The 26497-nt window shown below is 40.2% G+C and overlaps 1 protein-coding gene across 5 annotated transcripts in view; it reads left to right on the top strand.

Annotated features, from left to right (window-relative positions):
* cadm1a (cell adhesion molecule 1a) overlaps positions 1-26497 on the top strand; it is a 479781-nt gene that overhangs the window by 397959 nt on the left and 55325 nt on the right. For 3 of the 5 annotated variants that reach the window (XM_004551218.5, XM_004551220.4, XM_004551219.6), the window contains 2 exons: positions 5155-5327; positions 24635-24724. In XM_004551218.5, the coding sequence (XP_004551275.1) occupies positions 5155-5327; positions 24635-24724 (263 nt within the window). The remainder of the gene's footprint in view (positions 1-5154; positions 5328-24634; positions 24725-26497) is intronic. The other 2 variants (XM_004551221.6, XM_004551222.4) reach the window with 1 other exon arrangement.

Raw genomic sequence — 26497 nt, forward strand, 5'->3', positions numbered from 1 at the left:
GTGCTTCTTTTGTTCAAATTCAAAGGTAAATTGCAGCCTTAGAAAAAGGCCCACGCCATGAAAACTTAATGGTTTCTGGAATCTGCAGACTTGAAAAGCAGTTTGTATTTTTGTTTTTTAGCATAAAAATATAGCTAAAAGAGGTGTTCACAACATTTTATACTGGATTTAAATGCCAACTAAGCTCGTTTATGTTTGTCATGCCCAACTAATGTCAGACAGTGTATTTATGAAGACACACATACAAACAGATTATCGTGTTAGTGACAAATGGAACCTAATAATTGTGTTAGTGACAAATGGGCCCTGTGTACCTGGGAGCGCACTGAGCACATAAATGCATACAAAAAGTGAATTGCGCTGCAGTAGAGGGTTAAAAAGTTTCAGAAGAAGTTTTTTACCTTGTAATGCGGTCGCTCTTGTCACGGACTTCAGCTGTCCTCTCTGCTGGAGAGTTGAAAGTTGGAAAGTGTGTGAAATTTAGTTTTTCGGGGAAGTGTTTTGCTAAGGGAATTAGAAGCATGAAAGAGTGATTGATAGTTATTACTGAAATGTGATTGAAATTAGTTTCCTTCCTTAGAGGTCTGAGTGAGGTGTAGACTTTCTAAGCAGGTTAAAATGCAACCAAACATAAGCAATCATAATTTCTTAGTGTGTTATTAAATGGCCTGTAGTTGTATAGTGCTTTACTAGTCCCTAAGGACCCCAAAGTGCTTTACACATCCAGTCATTCACCCATTCACACACACGTTCACACACTGGTGATGGCAAGCTACATATAACCACAGCCACCCTGAGGCGCACTGACAGAGGCGAGGCTGCCGGACACTGGCGCCACCGGGCCCTCTGACCACCACCAGTAGGCAACGGGTGAAGTGTCTTGCCCAAGGACACAACGACCGAGACTGTCCAAGCCAGGGCTCGGACCGGCAACCTTCCAATTACAAGGCGAACTCTTGAGCCATGATCGCCCACAGTTAAGTCTTTTTTTCATCTAAAGCCACAGGCCCCAACCCCTGGGCCACGGACCGGTACTAGTCTGTGAGTCGTTTGTTACCGGGCCGCGAGAGTTGAGGCTCGGTTGTGAAATTTATGGTTTTCAGGGTTTTTATCGTTAACTGTGTTTCCCTGGGTCTTTCCCTGTGTTGTAGTTGTGTCTTATTTTGAAAGAACTATTTATGCATTACCACCTGCGACCAGAGAGTATTAAGGGGCAGAGAGGAGGATGTTACTCTCAATGTTGTTAGCGTGTTTCAGGAGGACGCTGCTAATAAAGTTACACAATTGCACAGTGAATTTGCATTTATTATTATATTTACAAAATACCACAGTTTTTCTCTTGGTTGTATCATTTTATCCACAACACCTTAAAGGCCGGTCCGTGAAAATATTGTCTGACATTAAACTGATACATGGCGCAAAAAAGGTTAGGGATCGCTGATCTACAGCTGATCTATATCTGTTAAATTAGGATTTTCCATGATTTTCTTTTTCAATATTCGACTATATACATTAATTGGAAATATAATCTATAAGGTGAAAACAGTTTGGAACAAGGTTAAAAAGTCAGTACGTTGGCAGTACATTTGGCATCATAGTCATGGTAAAAAAAATGAAGCTACTGCCAATCAGACACTCTCCAGATGTTACTATGTAATAGATCAAAATCGAATCTAATCTAATCTAAAAATGGTTCAAGGTACAAGTTCTGGGCTGAAAAGAGGTGAAAAATTTGAAAGGCCTTCAGAAAGCCTGGAGAGCAATTGCTTAAGACCACTTTAAAAAATGACAAGAATGTCTGCTTTGTTAGAAGCGAAATACAAGGGAACGAGTGGTGACTCTTGACTGCACTTTATTTGTCAAAATCTTTGTGTGCGAAACCCTCGTAAGCACCTTCGCATTTGCCTACACAGGCAGCTCTAATGCATTTCATCTTGGATGACGTTATGACTATGACATCAACAGCTGAACTCTGTTTGCAGGTTCAGCCAATGCCAGCTTTAAATTGGCCCTCAGATTTAAACCTTAGTCGTAATCCAGTCTTGACCATGAATCAAAGTTAGAACCAATCTTTAACTGTCTTCACTTTTCACTTTCCCATCTGAGGCTCAAAAACTCAGTATGAAACTCTGAAAGGTAGAAGTACAGAACAGGCATACACACACACACACACACACGCGCACATAGATCAAAACAGTGTGCACTCCTGAATGCTCCTCCCTTCCAGCCCAATCCCCCACCCCCTGCAGTTTTCATACTTGGCATAGAGACAAGCTCACTACCCGTATTCATTTTATAAAGATGAAAACACAATCAATACAGTGAGCCGGGAATTGGAAGTCATTTTCATTAGAGCTGCTGAGAGTTGTGCAGTCATTACCAGCAGATAGCACAGGGGGCCCCGACTGCAGGCAGCCATTTGTATTCTAGACGCCTGCCCTTCCTCTCTCCTTGCAACCCCATCTTACCTCTTCCATCTATCTATACCTCCTTTCCTAGCTTCATTTTTCCCTCCTCACAACATCTGATGCACCTATAGAAACATTTTCTTCTAGGTTATGTTTCCAACTCCATCTGAGAAAACAACTCATATTTCTAAATGTTTTTTTTTTAATTTACATTTCACTTCACCTACAGAACACTTGCAGCAGACACGGTCCTCTCTCTTTCAAGCCATCCACCACAGCCATTAAAAACACTTGTGGTTTGTTTGTTTGTTTGTTTGTTTGTTTTGGAAATGAGCTTCAGGAGCTATTTCATATTTTTCTTTTTCCTGGATTTTTGTGCACCCCCACCCCCCTCCCATTTGCTTGCTCCCTTCACACCAAATGTTTTCAAATGGAGGGAAACAAGTTAAAACACCACAACAAAATGCAACAAGAGAGACCATCAGCACATGCTCAGGGGAAATAACAGTAGCTGGCAATGGCCATTGAAAGTTGCAGCAGCAAAATAGAGGTGTTTTGTCTTTTTCTTTTCTCTTCACCCTCTGTGACTCTGGGCACTTTGAGCTCATTGTCATAAAAATGGAATCTGTCACCCTGCTATAAACCTCAGTCAAGGTAGAAAAGAGAACAAAGAAAGACGCTTGGTAGGCAGCCACCTACAGAGCTTCTCTAAGTATACAAGCGTGAAAAGTCTGCAATTTCAAGACAAGGCTGGTGCACGGTTATTGTTACTTTTAGAGGTATGCAAAGGTACAGATGTCATTTCAATACATCTTATTTACCATTATTTATTGTTGCTTTAAACTAAAGACAAAAAAAGATGAAGCTGTGTTAGTTATCTTCAGAGAAATGGTAATCTGTTACCACATGTGGGTAAAGTTGTTAAAAGGACCTGTAAATGTATGTCTACTGTAGAACAATCATATACTGAAGTGTTTTTACTGATTGAATCAATTTGCTAAACCTCCCTGGAATGAAATAAAAAGAGAAACTGAGATTTAGATAAAAAGACAAACGTGACATTGTGACACATATAATAGACTTTGGTCTTTTTTTTCATGAAATCTTAGTAGTCAGAGTATTACTACGTAAGCGCAGTGTACCACAAACATACAGTCATTTCTAAAACAAAACAAACTGACCTCTGAAAACAAAGAAACAAAGAATGGTGGGCTACTGTGATACTGACTGCACTGTGAAAAAGGTATTTGAGCTTGAACAAAACATGCAAACAATTAAGCAACAGTTGTCCAAGATCGGATACTGATGTCAGTCCAGAGGGTTGTTTAACTTGTTCATTTTTATATAACCAAAAGTGCAAAACAAATGCAGACCTATAACCTCCTAAGACCCGAACTCTTCCAGAGCATGCATTTTTAATTTCTCTTTGATATTTGGGCATATTGGGGCCCGATGAATGTAAAAACAAAGAATTATCAAATGTTTGTTTTTTTTTACCTGATTTTTGTTGCTAAGAAAAGTGAGAGCCACAAATGAGGATATTTGTTAGAATTTTGATAGAACAGTAGCAGTATAATGTCCTCGTAAGTGGATATCAGGCCCTTGCAGAGCAAAATTGAGTATTTTGGTCTAAATAACCCAAAATGTGATGTCCACATATGTGGACGGCAGGTCCTAGGAGGATAATATAAAAAAGAAAAAGAAAACTCAAAAGATGGAAGTTCTTGGTTGCCTTTGGGATGCCATGGGATTTGTGTGTGTCTGTGTGTGTGTATTGCATGACCTTTACTCTGGGGCCAATCCTTAATCATTAGTTGGCCATACAAGATAATTATTTGGTAGATTGACAGGAGATTTATTACATGCATATTGTCCAAATATGAAACCTATAGCGAGTACATTAAAATGGTAATATAACCTTGGTACCGTTGCCGGTGCTTGCTGGACTGTCTGATCACTGAGGTTCTGTCTTCAATATTACATAGACCCTATAATCTATCGGCTTTACCTTACAGTGTAAAACACTGTTGTTGTGAATTGCCATTCTATTTTTTTTTTAAGTATTACTTTAAAAAAAACAAAAAATATATAAATATTAACATTTTCTGTACATATTCTAAGTATGTATGGCTATAATGTTACAATATTGTTGTTTTTTAAAGAAAAATAAATGGAATATAAAATAATGTGACAAGAATTTTAATTTTCTCATAATTTGAATGACAGTGTGATTGCATTTTATGGTTTTTAAATTTAAAAAAAATATATATATATATATATGTGTGTGTGTGTGTGTGTGTGTGTGTGTGTGTGTGTGTGCTTGTGTCCCCATAAACATAAGATACATTTTCACTTTCAACCTTAGTTGTTAGTCATACTAAATAAAGGATCATGAAATAGAACTGCCAAGATTCAGCTTTGAAGTATCAAGAAAAAAAATTGATGAGAAGTACTTAATGAAAAGGTTTTTTAAGTAAGAATTAGTTCAATGTATGTTGTGGACTCTAATTGGTTCCCACTTTTAAACAGCATGAAACTTGATTTTACAATTCATTCACTGATAATATGAATGCCGTTCATTTAAAACAAGGTATGCAATATGAAATATATATATATATAATATATAAAATATAAAAGGTATTGCTGATATAGGGGATCAATAAAAGATCTCAAAGACTGGCCGAAACTAGCTGATGAAGAGCAATGTGATCTTACTCCTGTACTTACTCTGGTGTTTTAATTTCAGGCCACAGCGGGTGAACTGGTTGAAGGTGGATGACGACGTACCTTCCCATGCAGTTATCACCGGCGCCGATCTTTACATTGAAAATCTAAACAAGTCCTACAATGGAACCTACCGTTGTGTGGCATCCAACTCAATTGGAGAGGCTTACGATGACTACACCCTCTATGTCTATGGTACGTTCATCTATCACTGATCCACTAATATTTTATTATCTCTTACTGAACAAACTTCCAGGTCTTTTCCTTTACTTTCTGAGGCTTTCTTTCTTCAGAGGACCAGTTCTAGTAAAGTATGAATTGTTGCTTCCTTGTACTCTGTCTGAGCTATATTAACATTTAAAGATCTTCAAACCTTTGGCCTTTTTGAAGAAGTTTTAGGAGAGTGAACATAAACAGCAGAATAATTTATTTGTAGAGTGATGAATGATTTTTAAGACTGGTAAGCAGTTAACTCTGGTGCTCATTACTAGGTCTTGGAGCACACTGAATACTCTACTGGCATAATCCAGAGTATGCAGGCTGACTTTTAAATACGGTCTCTGTTTTATTACAGCATAGACTTATTATATTTATATGAACAGCTTGTCACTGTACTCTATTCACTTTGTTAACCTAACTGCCATGCACCTTCATGTAGGAAATACATTACAAAAACATTTGGTCTCTAATAAACTTTTAAATGCATGATTATTGTTATTTAAACAGGATTGTTGTTCGTCTCACTTGTGCCTCAGTAACACACCTATGCTCAAGCAACTACTTAAGATGTTGCTTCTATTTTGTTCAAAGAAAACACGAAGATCCTGTCTCACAATTGTGTCTTTGTATTTTGACTGGCTATTTTAATTAGACACATTTTTGCATACACACATTTTAGATTTTACAAACAAATTCTTGTGACATGTCTTGAAATTTTAAATACTTTGCTGCAAAAATGGAATTCCAGATATAAGAAGGAAATGTATTGTTAGTTTGACTAGTGGATATAACAAATATAACTTAATAGTTAAAGTTAGAAAAATGAAAAATATCACATTTTTTGATGGCTTTAAAAATATTAAGTTCACTAGGTAGTGTGGTTTAGTTCCAGACTTCTGAATTTAGCTCTGAGCGTAATAAACTAAAGTTCTTGTAGGCCCTAGAAGCACACTAGAAGGTGGTCGGCAATTGGAGAAAACAATAATAGCTGCAATTCCCTTCAGTGTGTGGTTTGCTCAAGAAGTAAACATCACTACATCTGCTCCATTGAGTTATTGCATTTTGTTTTTAATATACTGGCCCTGAGACCACAGAGTATTATTACGTCCTAATATAGCTTAAGTGATTTTTATGTATGTGCCCTAAAATTTGCCTTAAATGGCTTTATGATCTTTACAACATATACCACAATAATACATGTAAGCAAAAATTACTTTTATAGATGATGCAAAGTATGCCCTCAGCTTGCTGCCTGTATGTTGGAGTTGCTTGAGGATGCTCCACCTGTGGACTCTGTTGTCCTCTTGATAGGCTCCAATGCTCATGTGGGCATGATTGGGAGGAACGGCCTGCCAGATCTGAACTCAAGCAGTGTTCTGTTACTCGATTTCTGTGCAAACCACAGTTTGTCCATAACAAACACCACGTTCAAACAGAGGCACTCTAGGCCGCATGTCGATGATCGATTTTGTAATCGTTTCATCAGATCTGCAACCATATGTTCTAAACACTTGGGTGAAGAGCAGTGCTGAGCTGTCAACTGATCACCACTTGCCAGAGGTCCCTGTCCACAAGATCTTCAACTCCCACATCCGGCAGAACTTTGACAGCATTCCAAGGGAGATTGAAGGAGGTCACTGAGGCAGTTTAACAACTCCTTGGTGGCAGATCCCCTGGGGCTGATAGAATAGAATAGAATTAGAATAGAATTCAACTTTATTGTCATTGCACATGTCACAAGTACAAGGCAACGAAATGGAGTTTGCATCCATCCAGAAGTGCTTTAGTATAGATATATTACAAGACATATATATTATATATTACATACAAGTTACATTTCCATAAATATATATTACAAAAATGATGAGTTTCACCCTGAGTTCTTCAAGGCTCTGGGGTTGTAGGGTTGTCTCGGTTGACATGCCTCTACAATGTTGCACGGAGATCAGGGGAGGTACCTCTGGATTAGCAAACCGGGGTGGTTCCCATCTTTAAGAAGTGGGACCAGAGGGTGTGCTCCAACTATAGGGGGATCAGACTCATCAGCCTTGTAGCAATGGGCCAGACACCCATTGCTACCCATTGCTGATTATATAACCGCTGCAAGAGCTTGGTCCGCATAGCCAGCAATAAGTCGGACTAATTCCCAGTGGGTGTTGGACTCCAACAGGGCTGCTCCCTGTCACCAATTCATTATTTTTATGGACAGAATTTCTAGGCATAGCCAATGGGTGAAAGGCTTGGCTCAGCACCTCCAAGTCTGAGGCCATGGTCCTCAGCCAGAAAAGGATGGAGTGCCCACTCCAGAGATCGACAAATGGATTGCTGTTGCCACAGTGAGGTGAATACTGTACCAATCCATTGTGGTCAAGAGAGAGCTGAGTGTAAAAGCACAGTTCTCGATTTACTGGTTGATCTACATCCCTACCCTTACCTGTGGTCACAAGCTTTGGGTAGTGTGCGAAAGAACAAAATTGTGAATACAAGCGGCGGAAATCAGGTTTCTCCGAAGGGTGGCTGGCTTCACCCTTAGAGATGGAGTGAAGAGTTCGGCCATCCCTGAGTGACCTCCTGTGTGAGGTGTTCTGGGCATGTCTCACCGAGAGGAGGCCCCGGGGCACACCCAGGACAAATTAAATCTCTCAGCTGGCCTGGTGTTCCCCCGGACAAGGTTGAGGAGGTGGCCAGGCAGAGGGAGGTCTGGGCTTCTCTGCTTAGGCTGCTGTCCCCCTGGCTCGGACCTGGGTAAGCGGAAGAAAATGGATGGATGTATGGATATGATGCAAAGTGTACACGGCTACATGCTATCTTTTCATCCCCCAGCTGGGATCACTGGATGAGGGGTGTGCATTCCGTTAAGCACCGGAGCTCCTGTCCACACACCTGGAGTTATACCACACCAGCTTCAGCCTACTTGGACCAGTTTTACTCATTTATGTCGCTTCCATGTTGGTCCCTTCTTTTTCTGTATGCATTTCTGTCATTCTCATAAACATATTCTCAACATGTTTTTGTATTGTTGATACCAATAGCATTTAATACCCGAGCAAGGCATTATACTCTAATGCGCTCATTTTCCCTGACCAAAATTACTTCACTATCCCTTTTGGTAGACCCTGAGCATGCAGAGAAATAATTTGGCTGCTATTGTGAGATGGAATTAGCAGAGTGGCAACGCTTGGGGTTTATTTTTTATGTGGGGTGTGAAATACAAGTTCAGTGCCTGATGGACACCAGCTGAAAAGATGTTATTTACAGCAGAGCGAGCTGCTGTGCTAATGATGAGTACACTAAAACAAGAGAGGTACCATTGCAGACCAGGAAATGGCTCACTGCCACCTGCTGTATTATATTTATTAGTTATTATGTTAGCTGTGTCTTTTCCAGAACTATTTTTTTCTCCTTTTTATCCAAGGATAGTATGAAATCACTGCTACCTAACTATAGATGTGGAGCTTTCTCCAAATTTGTAACATTTATAAACATGAACAAAATTTTTGACTGAAAAAACTTTTCCACATTTACTGAGCCACTAGGGCACAGTAACTGGTAACAACTGCAATTGAACCTGAGTAATTTGTTCATGTTGGAGAGGAGGTTTAAATCACATCTGAAGCCTCCTGCCAGAGAGGCAGTCCACACTGACAATCTCTCTCCACAGGCATTATACTAAACAGCTAAAGGACTAAATACTCTATCCTGTAGGAAAATATGATGCTGAATTTTTTTTTTCAACTACACGTATTCAAACAAAACCATTTTTTAAATAAAGTCATGCTGATGTGTTTATCATAATGGTCTTTTTTAATAATTATATTTTGCACAGAGCTGTAAAACCTTTGTAACAAATGTAACAATGTAGCTGAAGCTGTAATGTGATTACTGAATTTAGTACTGTACAGTACTTTGAAAGAAACATTGTAAATATAGGTCAAATTCCAGCTACATGTTTAGTACAGTCATTGTACAATGCAATGTGACCACAGTAATAGTGTTATTTTGTAACAATGTAACATTGCTACTTTGTAACATGCGCACTAACCCTAAAAGTGCCTGTCTGTGCATGCAGATGTGTTTGTACTCAGTTACAACACAGATAAAAGCATCAGTAGCAGTAAAAGTGTACCTTAAACCCATGTTGTCCCTAAGTAGCAAAATTCATAAATCACAACTTTGCATTCAGTATAAATTTTGTGGTATTTATTGCTGGCATTTTGTGCCTCTCTCTCACTAGTCCTAACCAACAAAATCCCATGGTGAGGGCTGCAAGTCGGCCTCTCTTATCCACCCACACTCCCCCTGGTGAGAGAAACACAAAGATAATCATGGTGCAACATGTGGGCAACTAAAAGCCTTGCACACAAAAAAAGAAATCCGCCATTAAAACCACAGAAGACCTCCATCCTTTTAGAGCTAGTCTTTTGATGACTTTGATGTGTCCGTGGGTCCCACACTCCTAATGTCTACAGTAATTCAGCAGCCAATCGTGCCAAACATTCGCCGTGCTAATGGGAAGACAGGATGTTGTGGTAGAGCTGTCAGAAGCTGATTCTCACATTATGTTTCAGAGCTCCTTCCAACACACATATGCACACACACACACACACACACACACACACACACAAGCATGCCACCTGCTGCTCCAGCACTATCAGCACCATGAAAGCATCTCTGCAGTCAACCTTTTACGTCAGCAGTAGCTTTAAGAGGGGCATGGCTCTGCACAAAAACATGACCCCTATAGGCAATAAACTGCTTGAGTGAGTCACACTGACCTCAGCTTTGTTCTCGTGTTTGTGTTCCATTTAGATAAAAATGAGCTCTGATGCATATGCCCATTTCATTTTGGTTTGTTTTGGGTTGGTGTGATAGCTGCCAGTCACACTGCGAGAGCTGTCAGGTAAACTAAATACATGGATCGTGACTACGTGAAAAATAGAATTCCACACAGCATTCCACTGCTTGCTGCCAGACGCATTGCAAGATTCATTTGAGATGGTACAGAAAAATAGACCAATGATTAAATTTTATAGTTAGAAATTATTTTTATAGCAATTCAAAATCTAGATTACTTTAAAAATCATTAACAGACTGTTAATTGTTATGGCTGTAATTTACAGTATAACAGGATATTATAAGCGTATAGTGAAAATTAAAAGCCGAAAAAAGGCTTCTCACCAAAAATGTTTCTGGTCAAGTTTGTCTCTTGCTCTTCTGTGCTTTTCAAACAACATCCCAGGAAATTTTGGTAAAATATGTAAATATATATTCTCACGTTGTATAAATGATTTTTTTTTTCATCATTGTTTTTATTGCAGATTTTCCTTTAACACGACAGTGTCTCGACAGTAGACACAGAACAACAAAACAGTACAAACACAAAACGTACACAACAGCTCTTAAATAAGGCATAATACAAGATACAAAATACAAAATATAACATACAAGAGGTGGTGAGTCAGTCTTACAGCGCCCGGGTGGTGATCACGTGTGTAGTAGTCCTTTGAATAAGATAGCGGAAAGGTCCGGTCCAATATAGTCCAAAAAGGGGTGCCACATCCCATAGAACTGACCCACACTGTGGTGTATAACGTGTGTGAGGTATTCCAGAGGAATCAGTTCAAAAACTATTTTGCGCCAGCCACAGACAGTGGGAGTCCTATCGTTGATCCATTGTAAGAGGATATTTTTCCTGGCTGCAAATGTTAGAGTGTTATACAATCTTTTGTTGGCCGCCGCTTTTAGGCGGTCACTTGGAAGACCTAGAATCAGGGACAAAGGGTCCATCTCTATATCAACGTGGAAGATTTTCCCCAGTTCACCTGTAATGTCAGCCCAGTATTCTTGAAGCTTATAACAGGACCAAAAACAGTGAGTTAAAGTCCCTACATCAGTTTTGCACTTAAGACACACAGGGGAAAGAGAGCGGCTGAAGAGGTGTCTGTGGTGAGGGGATACGTGTAATCTGTGTAAAATCTTAAATTGGATTGCTCTTGTCCGAGTACAAATTGAAATCCTTTTTGCGAGAGACCAAACGGTATCCCACTTATCTTCATCTATGGTTACCGACAGTTCCCTCTCCCACACACCTCTAATCCCCTGCGCATCAGTGGTAGTCAAAGCATTAAGCACATGGTAAAATGAACTCAGAGACACCGTCAGCTGTTGCCCAAACAAAACCCTCTCAACATCAGATACTTCAGGGTGCTCAGCAAGGGTTGTATTGTGAGTGATATAGTGTCGTATTTGCAAAAAACGAAAGAAATCCTGTCTAGGCAAGCCGTAACTGTTGGTAAGCTGTTCAAACGACATGAGTTCACCACCCGAGAAAAGGTCACCAAGAGACTTAATATTCTTATCAGACCATCGTTGAAAGCCGGGGTCCAAAGAACCCGGAGGGAAAGCAGGGTTATTCATTATAGGGGTAAAGGTTGATGTTATTCTCGATCTTCCCTCAAGACGGCGGACAATTCGCCACGCTTTTAGGGTGTTGATTGTTACAGGATTTGTACAAAGGGCCTTAATTCCGTTAAAATCATTACAAAATAATAGATCGCTCAGTTTGCATTGTGACAGAGCTGTCTCAATATCCGACCAGATTGAGGTTTTACCCCTAACCCAGTCGCTCACAAATCTTAAATGGGCAGAAAGCTGATACAATCTAATATTAGGTAGATCCAAGCCGCCCCTGGAGCTTGGCAGATGCAACACTGCCATCTTGAGTCTGGGTCTGCGCTTGTTCCAGATGAAAGAGGTGAGCCAACCATTTATGTCCTTCAGTACTCTCTTAGAGAACAAGACGGGGATCATTTGGATAGGATACAATAGCCTGGGCAGCACATTCATTTTGATCAGGGCAATGCGTCCTAGCCAGGAGACAGGAAGTGACGCCCACCGCTCTAGGTCCTGTTTGAGTTTGCCAAATAAGGGTGTGAAGTTGGCTTTGTACAATTGGTCGAGAGACGGGGTAATAAAGATCCCCAAATACACAAATCCATTAGGAGACCATTTAAAAGGAAAGGAAGGAACAGTAGCCGGCATTGTGAAAAGAGTACCGAGAGGCATGGCCTCCGACTTAGCCAAATTGATTCTATAGCCAGAGAAATGGCTAAACCTGTCAATCACCTCAATGAGACTGGGTACGGATGTTACAGGGTTAGTCAAAAGAATCAAGATGTCGTCCGCATATAAGGTTATTTTATGACACAGCTGTCCAATCTCCAAACTACGTATTGTGGGCGTCGCCCTTATGGCCTCAGCAAGAGGCTCTATGGCCAGAGCGAATAGAAGGGGCGATAAGGGGCAGCCCTGCATAACTCCCCTATGAGTGTTGAAGTAATCAGACCTAAGTCCATTAGTCAGGACTGCTGCCTGTGGATTATTGTAGATAACTTTGACCCATTTTATAAAATTCTCCCCTAAGCCAGAATTTTAGAAAGCAGTTTCCTATCTACATTCAAGAGGGCTATAGGTCTATAGGATCCGCACAAATCAGGACACTTCCCTTTCTTTAGAATTAGGGAAATGTTGGCTTCCTTCAGTGTCTGCGGGAATTCACCCGTAATGAAGGAGTGGTTGAACATATCAAGAAGCGGTTCCACAATAATATCCCGAAACTGTTTATAAAATTCACAACAGAAGCCATCAGGCCCTGGCGACTTTCCACTTCGCAGTGATTTAATAGCCTTAAACACTTCGGTCTTAGTTATAGGGCTGTTAAGGGCAGTCTTCTGTTCCTCTGAAAAATTTGGTAAGTCAAATTGGGTGAAGAAATTATGCATCAGCTGCACCCCCTCCGGGACTTGTTGAGAAGAGTACAAGGCTTCGTAGAACTTCTTAACACAGTCCTTTATCAGTTTGTTTTCATATATCTTGTGGCCACCTTCATCAGATATCGCTGCAATGGTATTCGATTCTGCGCGCTTCTTAACATAGTACGCCAGACATTTACCGGCCTTATCTCCATGCTCGTAGAACCTCTGTCTGGTGTATTTAAGTTTCTTCTCTGCATCTCTGGTAAGAAGGCAATTCAGCGCTGACCTGAGTGCGGTTATTTCTTGCCATAATGGTGGTGATGGGGAGGCAATATATGTTTTCTCCTTATCCATCAATTCGCTCTCTAAAGATTTTTGTTCCTCCATCCGTTGTCGCTTCTTTGTCGCAGAATACGAAATAATTAGGCCCCTCGCATAAGCTTTGCATGTTTCCCACAAAACAGAGGCAGTAGTAGCTGAGGGGGTGTTGATATCCAAAAACGCTTTAAATTCTGCAGAGAAGTGAGAGGTAAATTCCTCATCCTTAAGAATAATGGTATTAAGCCTCCAGTGGCGGGACCTATGAAGCGCAGCTTTAAGATCGAGATCCATGATTACCCTAGCGTGATCTGAGATGATTATACTTGTTATGTCGCACGATACTACTGAACCTAAGTCAGTTTTCGGGAGAAAAAAGTAATCAATTCTAGTTTGGGACCTATGCGGAGCCGAAAAAAATGTGTATTGCTTATCGGAGGGGTGAGTATATCTCCAAGCATCCACAAGTCCAAACTCGTCGCATAGAGCATGAAGCGCTTTGGCCTGAGGAGAAGGAGTTGCAATGCTGTGTGGAAATCTGTCCATAAGCGGATTTAACATTAAGTTGAAATCACCACCAATAATAACGGTAGAGTTAGGAAGAAATGGGGCTAATTCCAGAAACATTTTGGTAAGAAAGGTAGTTGGGTGGGCAGGTGGAAAATAAACATTCAGTAATAAGATATTTTGGCCTTGCAAAATCCCTTTGACTATCACGTAGCGGCCCTTCAGATCCTTAACGCAATCAGTTACTACAAAAGGTACATTTTTCCTAATCAACACTGCCACTCCTCTACTTCTTGTAGTGAAGGATGAAAAAAACACTTGTCCATATAATCCTTGTTGCAACTTCAAGTGTTCATTATTATCAAGATGTGTCTCTTGTAACATAGCAACATCTACACCGTCCTTTCTTAGACAAGTAAATATCTTCCTCCTCTTAATAGGGCTGTGAACCCCTCGTACATTCCAGGTGCATATTCGCAGCCTACTCATTATTAGACTTATTCATGTATCACACAAAGCATATTGAGCCAAAGGGTTCACCACACCCTGGTTGAAAAAATAAATAAATAAAATAAAAATAAAAAAGGCATGAAAGAGCTGTGTGACGGAACATTCAAAGAACAGTGATTTGGCAATAGCCCTACTAAACATGTAGGGAAAAACCAATCTCCTCCTGCCCGTCGGGAAAGCCGAAGGGCATTGCACGCGCGTAACTCACGCCTACCCATAGACGAAAACACAGTCCGTCCGGTGCCCGATGGGGTGGAAGATTTCACCTGGTCGCTTATAAGCAGCGAGGACGAAAAAAAAGAGTCATATACGCCTAGATTCGGCAAGTACTCACACCGGTTAATTAAGGCATAGTGTGAAGAAAAGGAGTACTCCGGCGGTTACGGGGATTCAGGGCAGCGAGTCCGCGTAGGACGCAGCTGCCTCCGGTGTGTTAAATCTCTTCTCCTTGCCGTTGGCAAACAGCCTCAGTGTGGCGGGGTAGAGAAGCGCATAATCCACATTCTTCTTCCTCAGGCAGCTTTTCACCTCGTCGAAAGCCTTGCGTTTCTTGGCTACCGCCGCTGAATAATCATTAAAGAAGGAGACTTTGATCCGACTTGTTGGTTGGTTCGGCTGCGTAGCCAGGCGCCGAGCTGCGGCCATCACACGTTGTTTATCAGCAAAGTTGTGAAGCTTCATAATGATGGGTCTGGCGCGCTGGCTGGGGCCCGGCCTCGGTGCTAGAGAGCGGTGAGCGCGGTCTAGTTTGATCTTCCCATTTTTAGTTGTGAGCTCGAGATAGGAGGGGAGCCATGACTCCATGAAGGCGACAACATCATTTCCCTCCGTGCCCTCGGGAAGCCCGACCAGGCGAAGGTTACATCTGCGGCTGCGGTTCTCTAAATCGTCCATGTGGTCTGCCATGTCAGTTACTTGTTTTTCGAGTCGAGCCACTTTCGCCTGCAATACACCTGCCGTGTCTTCCACGCCTGAAATCCGTATCTCGGCTTCTCCCACCCGTGTCGCCAGAGCCTGGATCCGAGACGTCTGTTCACGGATTGCGGCCAGCACAGTATCAACTTTAACATCCAATAAAGTTGTAATGCTGTCAGTTATCTTACTCAGAGCCGCAAGGATATTCGGGTCGATATCACTCCCAGTTTCCTCAGCGTCAGCGGAGATTTCTGTGTCGCTGGCGTTAGCTTCTTCAGGCTCGGCCGCCATAGGACCCACAATGTCGCTAGCTTGCACAACCGGAGCTGTCTTTTTCTTAGACCTGACGTTAGGCATTTTAGAAAAATAGTCGTCCAGACTCATTATAGAGTTACTCCCACGCACATTTGTAACGTTTCACCAGGTGAACACGTATTTTAGACGGATAATCGGGGGACCTCACCGGAGCACAGCGAGACGGGTGTTCGCGCTACGACGCCATCTTGCCAACCCTCATAAATGATTTAATATTCTGTGTACCTGAGTGATTTGTGAAGTTCTGTCAGCCTAATGTCAGAATGTTCTTATTGTTACAATACACTTCCAACTTGCACTCACTGGGCACTTTATTAGGTACAACTTGCTAGTACAGCATTCCAGCCCTTTTTGCCTTCAGGACTATCTTATTTCTTCATGGCAAAGATCCAACAAGGTGCCGGAAACATTCCTCAGAGATTTTTCTCGATATCAATATCATGGTATCACACTGTTGCTGCAGATTTGTTGGCTGCAAATCCATCATGCAAATCTCCCATTCCGTCACATCCCAAAGCTGCTCTATTGGATTGAAATGTGAGTACATTCACTTGTCAGGTTCAAGAAACCAATCTGAGATTTGAGTTTTGTGACAAAGTCCTTTATCCTGCTGGAAGCAGCAATCGGAAAATGGGTGCACAGTGGTCATAAAAGGATGGACATGGTGAGCAACAATACTCAGGTAGACTGTGGAATTTAAATGATGTTCAGCTGGTGCTAAGAGGTCCACAGTGTGCCAAGAAAATATCCCACACACCGTTACACCACCAGCAGTACCTACAAGGGGATGAATGCATGTTTTCATGTTTGTTCAGACCGAATTCTGACTCTGCCATCCAAATGTCACAGAATTAGACCAGGCATGTTTTTTTTAATCTATGCCACCAACAAACATGCAAGTTTCAAAATCACTTAGATCACTTTTTTATCCACATTCTGATGCTCAGTTTGAGCTTCAGCACTTAGATATTTGTTAATTAAATATTTCTGTTAATGAGCAGTTAAACAGGTGTAACTAAAAAACTGGCCAGTGAGTGTGAATTTCATCCAACCTTACTGACTAAAGATTCGATTTTCCCTGACAAATTAACAGAAGCAAAAATACCGAATTTAATTTAACCTTATTTCTGCTGGGATTTTAAAAGTAAAGCAGAGCAGAGTAGCAACACTTCAGCATGTTTTTCCAACTATCATTCAGCTTTGCCTGGAATAACAAAAAGATATTGGCACTAGCTGTTTAAAAGACCTCTTATCAACAGCTTCACCAAAAAAAAACCCCCCCCAAAAAAACGGTTTCATGTGGCAATGCCACACAAATGAGTCAGTTCTTGATTTTAGGCACAGCACTTGGTCAATAATGCATACAGTTAGTTATACCTTTATAATGTTACACAATATGTGCCTGTGAGGCAGAAAAGAGCAGTATGGGCTGCTGTTTAGTCCCCAGCCTCCTCCTTGGGATCTCAATATAGCTCCTGAATGAAGAAACGACAATATGTCTTGTTATTCCTTGGCATAGACCAAATGACCTGGTTAACATGTGTGAAAGCACACTTGTGTTAACTGGGCAGATTAAAGAGTTCCATAAAATAAGTAAATACATGCTAATTGCTAGCTACCATATGTTGCCTCCAGGCTATTTCATTCAAGTCCAGTATATCACAAGATCCCGCATATATATGCAGGGTAATAAAGATGAAGGCAGTAATACTAAGCCAAAAAATAGAAACAAATGTAACCAATTACCAGTGTTATTGCTTCAGCAATGCAAAAGGAGATATCGTGAAAAACCATCAATTTTAAATGACTTCCATAAAATGAAAATTCTCTGCCACTCTGTCAACCTCGGGCCTTAAAGCACACACAATATAGCTCTGTAACTTGCAGCTATGTAAAGTCTTCATTGGACCTCCACCATCATTACTCCCTGTGCTCGGCAGCCAAAACAAATACAGCCATATAGCCGGCATCTCCTCTAATGCATTTGAGTCCTAAATATTGTGACCCTAAGTGATGGAGAGCACCATGAGACTGGCTGACACTAACAATGTTAACAGTGAAGAAAGCAGTCTGTATTGCTCCAACTCTCACTGCCTCTCATACTTCACAGGGTAAGAAAACACAACCATCAGGGTTTTCCTTTCACAGTCGAGTGAGACTCAACGCCGAGGGGTTTTAAGTTGTTTACAGGCTGCCGCTTACCCAATAACTGAGTTCTCTTCTTCTCTGCTCCTACACCAGCACTGGATTTTATTGCACACTAGCAGCATGTTTAGTGACCCTGTTGCTCTCAGTCATCCTTCTACTTGCTTTACACTTCTTCTTCTTCAAATTGCATGGCAGTTTTTCCCCACAAATCACTGTTATCTCTTAGAGTCGGATCCAACACGCCTTGAAGAGTGTCCCAAAACACCCCGTTCAAGCTGCCTGTGCTCTTAGTTGCTTAAATTGCACTTGAGTGGAAGTGAAATTGCAGATGTAAAATGTTCTGAGGAGGAAAAGTAATTCATCACTTCCAAAACAAATTTGTATGGACTTTATGTTTTAAATCCCTTCTGTCTGTTATTAAGACGTAACAAGATATATGAGAGGCAATATTTTAGATGTTTCTTTAAAATGTATCACCACAGGCAAGATGGGTTGTGTCACAGTGGCTTTCACTCTTAAGTTACAATTATACACAATTTCACATGGAAATGGCTGTCAGGTCCTGTCAGGTGCCCATTACATTAATGAATATCAAAGTATATTTGTGCGTGTTTGTTCATATTCTCAAATTAGAGAGCAGCTTTTTCACTTTTTATCTCTGAATGAAAGAACCTCAATTCTGAATAGGTTGTATACTGGACTCAACAACATCCTTCAAGAATTGTGTTGTTGCTATTTTAGTTACTTTTTATATATTTTGTAATTTCTCAGTGGAAATAGAAATCAAACTTTACAGTTCAAAGAATTTTTATACACATTTACAACTTTGGAATCTGAAAAAAAGACAATTTAACCCTTTAGAGCCGGTCAGAGCGGGCACGCTCTGTTTTGCATAACTATTTTTAAATCCCGCTCTGCAACCACGTAAGCTAGCGCAATAATTTTTTTTGCATATGAAACCGGAGGAGTTGTACTTACATCTTATGCCATCAGCTTGTCCTAAGTCACAGTTTCCTTCCACATATAGCTTTGCAAAAACTGCATAAAAAGCACTTGCAGCAACAAAAACATAATATTCCAGAAACACGCTTTGCCGATCCGATCAGCTGTTCATAACACTTCCTACGTTGGAATAGATGTCAGCGCGAACTTTTGCATGTCCGCCATTACCTGCCCGAAGCCGGAAGTGATGTCATTTTCGCGGAAATGTAGTTTTTTTTTACCATCAGGGCCTCAGGGCCTATACTGGTGCTTTTAAAAGTTATGTTTGACTTTATGACTTTCTGTGTCGTTTCTGGGATGCTTAGGACTCATATTGCACTGCTGGAAATAGTTTATTTTGATGCACATGCTGCTTTTTTGCAAATTTGCAGTATAATATTTATTTTCGTTTTTCCTGCAGTATATAAAAATTGGTGTATTTCAAAAATAAAACTTTGAAGACACTCAAAATAAATTTCCTGTGGTAGGAAACTATTTTGTGCAACTTTTTTGTATTTACAGTTTTGAGGGATAAGCCTCTTAAATTTCTCTAACTAGAAATATATGTTAAAAAAGCAAAAACGATTTTCAATTTTTTGTAGTTTATTGCACTTTTTTGCAATTGATGTAATTACTATGCACTTAATGAATACATATTATTAAAATCTGGGCTATAATTGTTGTATTGATGTATAGCAACTTGAAATGCTCCCAAAAATGGCACCACACCATGTAAAAATATAATATAAGCTCTGGCGGACTTGGTTCTATGGTAGGTCTTAAAGGGTTAACAGTTGAATCAAGAACAGTTCCTGAAGAGGGCTTCAAAGAACAGACGAAAAAAAGGAAAGGACTCTAACTGGATTACCTAAGAAAACAACAAATCAGTGATGCATTTATGCAGTGTTTTGGAAAAACAGAATGCAAGGAATTAGAGACAGCATCATACGAGGCCCCATCTACAATTTTGTTTAGCTGCTAGAATTAGGCTAGAAATTTCTGAATTTAGTTTGGAAAATATTAACGTTTTACCTGTTGATCTACATTCCCGCTCTCACCTATGGCCAAAAGCTCTGAGTAGTAACCGAAAGAATGAGATCACCGATGCAAGTGGTGAAAATGAGGTTCCTCTGAGGAGACGGAGTAGAACTTCTACTCCTCCACATCTAAAGGAACCAGCTCAGGTAGTTCGGCCATTTGACTCATGTGCCTCGTAGGGTGAGATGCTTCAGGCATTTCCTACCAGGACGACGCCTAAAAGCAGGACCCAGGACGAGCTGGAGAGATTACAATTTGATGTCTATCTTGGGAACAAATTGGTGTTCCCACAGATGAGCTACAGGAGGAAAGGAAAAGGGGGATTTAGACTGCTGTCCCTGGGACCCAGACCCAGATAAATGGAAATAAATAGACAGCAGTGCGGTATGCTATAAACTAGCCAGTGATTTACCACAGCCAGGGTGCTTGCCTGTACCTTCTGGCTGTAGCTCAGGAGGTAGGACAGGGCTCTACTAATTGGAAGGTTGGTGGTTCGATCCCTGGCTGCTCTAGTTTGCTTGGCATATATCATTGTGCAAGATCCAAACACCTAGTTTCTCTCTGATGAGTGTGAATGTTAGCTACAAAGTGCTTAAGTATATTAAAGTAAAAAGCACTTGTATAAATGGGTGAGTAAGGCATGTTGTATAAAGTGCTTAGAGTTGAGGTAGAGTAGAAAAATGCTATATAGGAAACAGTTCATTTACTTGGCAAAGATTAGTTTAATACATTTTAATTATTAATTAAGTAATCTGGAACATAGCGTGTGATGTCAGTAAAAGGATAGTTAAGCTCATCTGCAAAAAAAAAGGTTAGGAATTACAAATACTCCAGTGTTAAATACAATAAGTCTATATGAATGGTGGTACATAAATCAAACCATTGTCATTATGTAAAAAACAGTACTGTTGTTTTATTAAAACCATTGCAAATTTAAATAGCTTTGCTGTCTACTATCAATCAGTCTTTGCTGCAGCTATTTCTTTCCCCCAGTTTCTTATTGGTTGGTGATGTTATTGTGCAAATATAGGGCTCCTGTCTCATCTGGTGCTCACACAGAGTTCTTTAACTCACTGGCTTTAGCAGGAATGATTCCTGTCAGGCTGTGTCTCAGGGCTTCCTGCAGTCCTGCTCCTTTCGTTCAAACCAGAAACTGATTCATAAGCCTCATCAGTAAACAAGGCCCGGTGACTCAGCGGGAGGAAAAACACATTCAGCCTGTCACATTTGAAAGTCAATGAGCTCCAGCATTCTTTGATACATTGCACCAGCTAGCCACCAATAACGAGAGATGTAGTGTACGTTTAGACAGTCTCGCCAGTGTTCCTTTGAATCTTTTTTGTAATGCTAAGTTTTTAATGAGTTGTTGACACTGATGATCCCAAACATCTGCTGGACCCTCACAGTTCATGATGGGATAAAACCAATTAGACAGCACCACCTCCGAGCTGGAGTTTGTTGGCTCTCAAGCATGTGTGAAACTCATCAGTTCAAGCTTTGCATGCCAGCCGACTTCCCAATGGATCATTTCTCTCTCTCCCTTTGTCTGCTCATTGGTCTGTACAGTCTTTTGTATTATCAAGGTTGTCTTTAAATAACAGAACTGTGGATAGATTAAAACTCTAACGCACATCAATAGAGTTCCAATACTAATCCTGATTACCTGGAGGCCTCAATTTGAATTGTCAATTTTGCTTCAGGAAGAGTTCTGAGGGGCTGCTTTGTATTTGAAATGCTTGATTCACTTTTAATTGAGTGCATAAAACAGATACTTTTGAAACCAACAACTGTGATTTTTATGAACTTGCTACGAACAGCTTCTGCCCTCAGGGAGGATTCCTTTTATATAATAAACAACCTCTGTACCCTTACGGAAGGCATCAGAAACAGCAGGGTAATGTTTATTATCATTTTAATGTATCTTTGGAATCTAAGCTTTTTAATTCAGGCTCATTTCATAGTAAAAAATATATGAGATCAAACATTAGACTTTGAACATTCAGTTCTGCAAATGTGATTTACTCAGCTGGAAAGTTACCCTAATGCAACTTAATACAGTGTACCTTTTTTTTCCTACTGTATGTGGCTTTTTAAAATACTAATACAAGTAAACATTTTTTTGAAACTATTTCCATAAAAATACAGAAAACTCAATAAATGGACTAATTATTACATTCTGTGTATGGAAAAGGACCTCTTCTGCTTCTTTGTGTTATCTGTACACAACATATACATTAGAGTGCAAAAGTCTTGAGCTGCACCTCATTTGTTTATATTTTGCATTAATGGGGCCACACGTTTTTGTCATTTTTAAAGGGATCTTAAGCACAGATTTCTGGAGGTCTTTTGCTTTGCGCTGCCCTCTGACTCATGCAAGTATTAAAACAGGCACCAAACTCAAGGAATGAGCGAGTTTTTAGTCTACATATAACAGATAATTTAGCAAAGAACCAGTTTAGACACTTTGTTACTTGCAGCCTGTAAAAACATGAGCTGGTTCCATTGGCTTCGTTTAATCTATGAAAAATGGCAATGATACCACAGTTTGAAGGGCATAAAATAATATTTGTGCCCCAGCAAGATGATTTGCAAAGACTTAGTGGCAGAAGATTTCTCATATTGTCATAGCAAAGACATATCAGACCTAAAACACCATCTTTAGCAGATGAACAGTATCTGAAAGGTGTGCCCTTAAGAAAAAGAAAGAAAAATCTGTGAAGACCTGAGAGATGGATCTTGTCCTTCAGTTGATCTGTCAGCTGTTCACCGAAGCCTCATTAGAAGTGGTCTCAATGGAAGGTTGGTTGTTACGAAGCCATTATTAAGAAAGGGAACTGGAGAGAAAAGGCTGAGGTATGCCAAATTTCACAAAAACTGGACTGAAAGTCAGTGGCAACAGGTCTTATGTTCTAAATTGATTTTTTTTTTGTTAAATCAATGTATCCATGTAGCATCATCTTCAAAGCATCTGATTGGCATGGCAATGATCCAAAACACTAGCCAATGCAGTTAATGAATTCCTGGTTAAAAAACAAAACAATGGGACAGTAAGCAGTCGATGGGACACTATGTGGTCCCCAAAAATGACTGAAACAGTTTAGGATCATCTGCACAGAGAACAGAACAAAAGGGAGCCAACATCCAATGAAGAGCTTTGAATGTCCTTCTAGAAGCCCAGAGAACTATTCCTAAAGACTATTGAAAGAAATGACAAAGTTTCCCTAAGAGACTTGAGGCTGTGTTGAAGAATAAAGGCAGTCATAGCAAATATTAACTCTCAAAGTGGTTCGACTTGCACAAACTCTGCTTGTGCCTTCAAGCTTTCTTCCATTCTTCAAAATATAAAAAAACAAATGTTGGCTCGAGACTTTTGCACAGTTCTGTATGTTGGTGTATTATCGTCAGTAGCTTTGACAAGAATTAAAAAAAAACTGGTCAGTCTATTTTTCAGTATTCAGTTTCCTGTCATGTATCTAGTACACAACTCTGTCCCAGTTACCAGTTGCAACGGTGTGCTATTATTTAGAGCAAATTAAAAGTAAACTAATAAAGAGTAAGAAAGTGTACTTGTTTTGCACAGGTTTCAGTTGCAGTAGGATCTCTATGTAGGAACATATCAAGCGCAGAAGTTTGCCAAAGATAAACACAAGCTTACTTTTTAAAAATAGTTTATGAAAATTCATTTCAGTAAATATAATTATAGCAGCATACATGTGCTATCAATTAAAGGTAAAAAAAGCACTATACAGTCTGTGCAACTGTTAAGCCGACCCTTCTTCTGTCTCCTTCACCTTTGTCTGCTTAACTTTCCTCTCCTTCCTCCTCTGTCCATAAACATTTCTTTCCAATCATTCTTATAACCCAATACTTCATTAAAGTGTAGACCAGCCTCCCTCCTTATCAACAGCCACAAATTACTTGTTTTTTCAGCACCTTTTAATAACCCCAACAGGTTTTTCAGCCCATTGCTAGGCAATCAGAGCGGCATGGGAGGTCTCTAACCAAGCAGCAATCCCAGTGGCTTCATATCAGTGCAGCCCTGCCACTCCAACAGGGAAAATGTCACTTTGATATCTCCCCCTGGTCATTGTCAGTGTGGGGAGTCTAACCCAGCTAATGAAGTAAAAGGGAAAAAGCTGTGGGAGGAAAAATGGTCTGTGGTCAAAATCTGTGTTCTCAACGGCCCTGCTTGATGCCTTTCATTTGTTTTATATGTGTGTGTTGTTAATCCCCTCCTTCTGTTTTTGTGCTGTGTCATTTATCATTTGAATTTCTGCATCAATCTTTTGCTTTTTTTTGTTTTGGGCTAGTATCATCAGCAACTTTGTGCTCTTCTCCTCTGAGAAATTAAGAATGCACAGGCATATTTATTTGTCAAAACTCCTCACTGCATAACAATGACAGCATAAGTACAACCCCAGCACTTGTTACTCATTAGACATTTAATCACTTCTAACAAACATGTGCTTGCTATCTTTCATGTCATGGTGTAATGCCTGTGAATAGACATAAAAGAGAAGAGTTCCCAACAAGATCTTTGATCATCTCATTCGGGTGGGACGAGATGATCTGTTGAAGTATCATCATTGTGTCAACATATTTAATGCACTGCGATCCAGCTAATTTATCAGAAAGTCTGCCGCAGACCTTTAAATCACCCACACACGGTGGCACACAAAGAGCTGCTGGCCCGAGATACTATCAGTAGTGTTCACAGTGACTTTATTTTATCTTCATGGCTTTTATACTTATTTGTTTCCCCGCTTTTGTTTGTCATGTATTTGTCCCCTCATCCAGATGCTCCCACCACTACCCCTAAATCCACCACAGCCACCACCACCACCACCATCATCACCACCACCATCTCCTACCCCGAAATAAATCAAGGTACAGTATCACCTTCACGCAACCTGTTTATCTCTGTGTGCTTATGATTGTGTGAGTGTCTGTGTGTGCGCTCATGTGCATGCATGCTGCCTTGCTCCCAGTGTGCTGGATCCTTCCCTGTGTATTCCCATTTTTATTCCACAGTGGCAGCTTTATTTAGTCATGATGTTTTTGTCTTTTACCAAGTTATACACTGAAGCCATCATTTAACAGCTAAAACTAATGAGTCTGGGGCTGCAACAGGTATGCATAATCCTCAAAGAAAATGCAGTATTAGGATGTTAATCTTGCGTGTTTTCTTGGCTGTCAGCTCGTCTTATATGATAAGGAGTTGAGCAATCAAACTAGGCACATAGGTTCCTATCTATGTCAGACTTTATGATGAGATCATGTTGCCTAGCAACCAACTAGCAGTGAGCTAAAATTAACCAATTTTGCCAAACCAATCAGGAGTTAAATAAGCCAAACATGGCACACAGGCACATCCTAAGCCCCCAAAGGTTCTTATCTATGTTAGACTTTATGATGAGATCATGTGCCTAGCAACCAACTAGCAGTGAGCTAAAATTAACCAATTTTGCCAAACCAATCAGGAGTTAAATAAGCCAAACTTGGCATACAGGGACATCTTGGGAATGTTCTTATTTACATGAGATATTATGACATCTTCATGTTGAATGGCAACCCATCATAACTCGGCTGTGAAAGCTGTTTGTTGTCGACCCAAATGCAAAGCATGGGAAGCAAAATGAGCATTTAATGCTAATCCATAATACAGGAACTTACTAAAGGATAACCTGAATGTAACCAAACTAAGAACAGAAGACTCAAAGAACAGAGCTAGTAATTAAACCACAAAAAATTATAACCCTACACACACCCTATACCTATACAGAAGCCCAGCCCAAGGAAAACCTAAAATAATGAACATCAAATAATAAGTAAAATGCAAACAGACCACTGGAAAGGAAATAATAAATAACACCATATACACTAAATAAATCATAGTGCTAAATTTCAGAGGGAACAAAAGTTGAACATAAATCACAAAACCACTAACAATGAAGAACTAATCGAAAAATTGAAAACAAGGCTCCAAATCCCAGGGACCACGACACAACCGTGTAGCAATGTGCTAACATGACCCATTTTTCCCGAGATGATCAGGAGTTGAGCAACCACACTTGGCACATAGATACATCTTAGGCCCCTGAAGGTTCCTTTTTATACCAAATATTATTGTCATCATGTTGCCTAGCAACCACCTATCAATAGACTAAAGCGACCCATTTTAGCAGTTATGCTCCGATATCACCTTATAAAAGCATTTTATTATTTCAATTTTACAACAACACAAATTTATACTGGCAAAAGTTGAATTATGCGTAATATCTTAAGATGCCGTCATGTTAGCTGGCAACCAAGTGCGTTTTTACTTTTGTCTATGTGTAGTTATACCAGAAACACAGAGACGCCAAACAATACTGTAGCATGGGCATGCACTAGTAATAGTAGTGAGCTCCAAAAAATATCTGCACCATGGCCAAAACAGATGCTACGCTAGCTCACCCAGAGCTTCTATTCACCGATGAAGAAAGTGAGTTGCAGGGGGCTCGTGAAAGAAATAAGCAGATGTTGTTTTAGAGCCACATTTTGAAAATACAGTATTAATATGCTGTCTTTCTGAGAGCTTTAGTCAGGATGAGACCACGGCAGACTACACTTCGTTGTAATACAAAAGCATCAAGTTGATATGTTGCAATCCGATTTATA

Source organism: Maylandia zebra, linkage group LG10 (assembly GCF_041146795.1).
Source record: "Maylandia zebra isolate NMK-2024a linkage group LG10, Mzebra_GT3a, whole genome shotgun sequence".
Classification (NCBI taxonomy): Eukaryota; Metazoa; Chordata; class Actinopteri; order Cichliformes; family Cichlidae; genus Maylandia; species Maylandia zebra.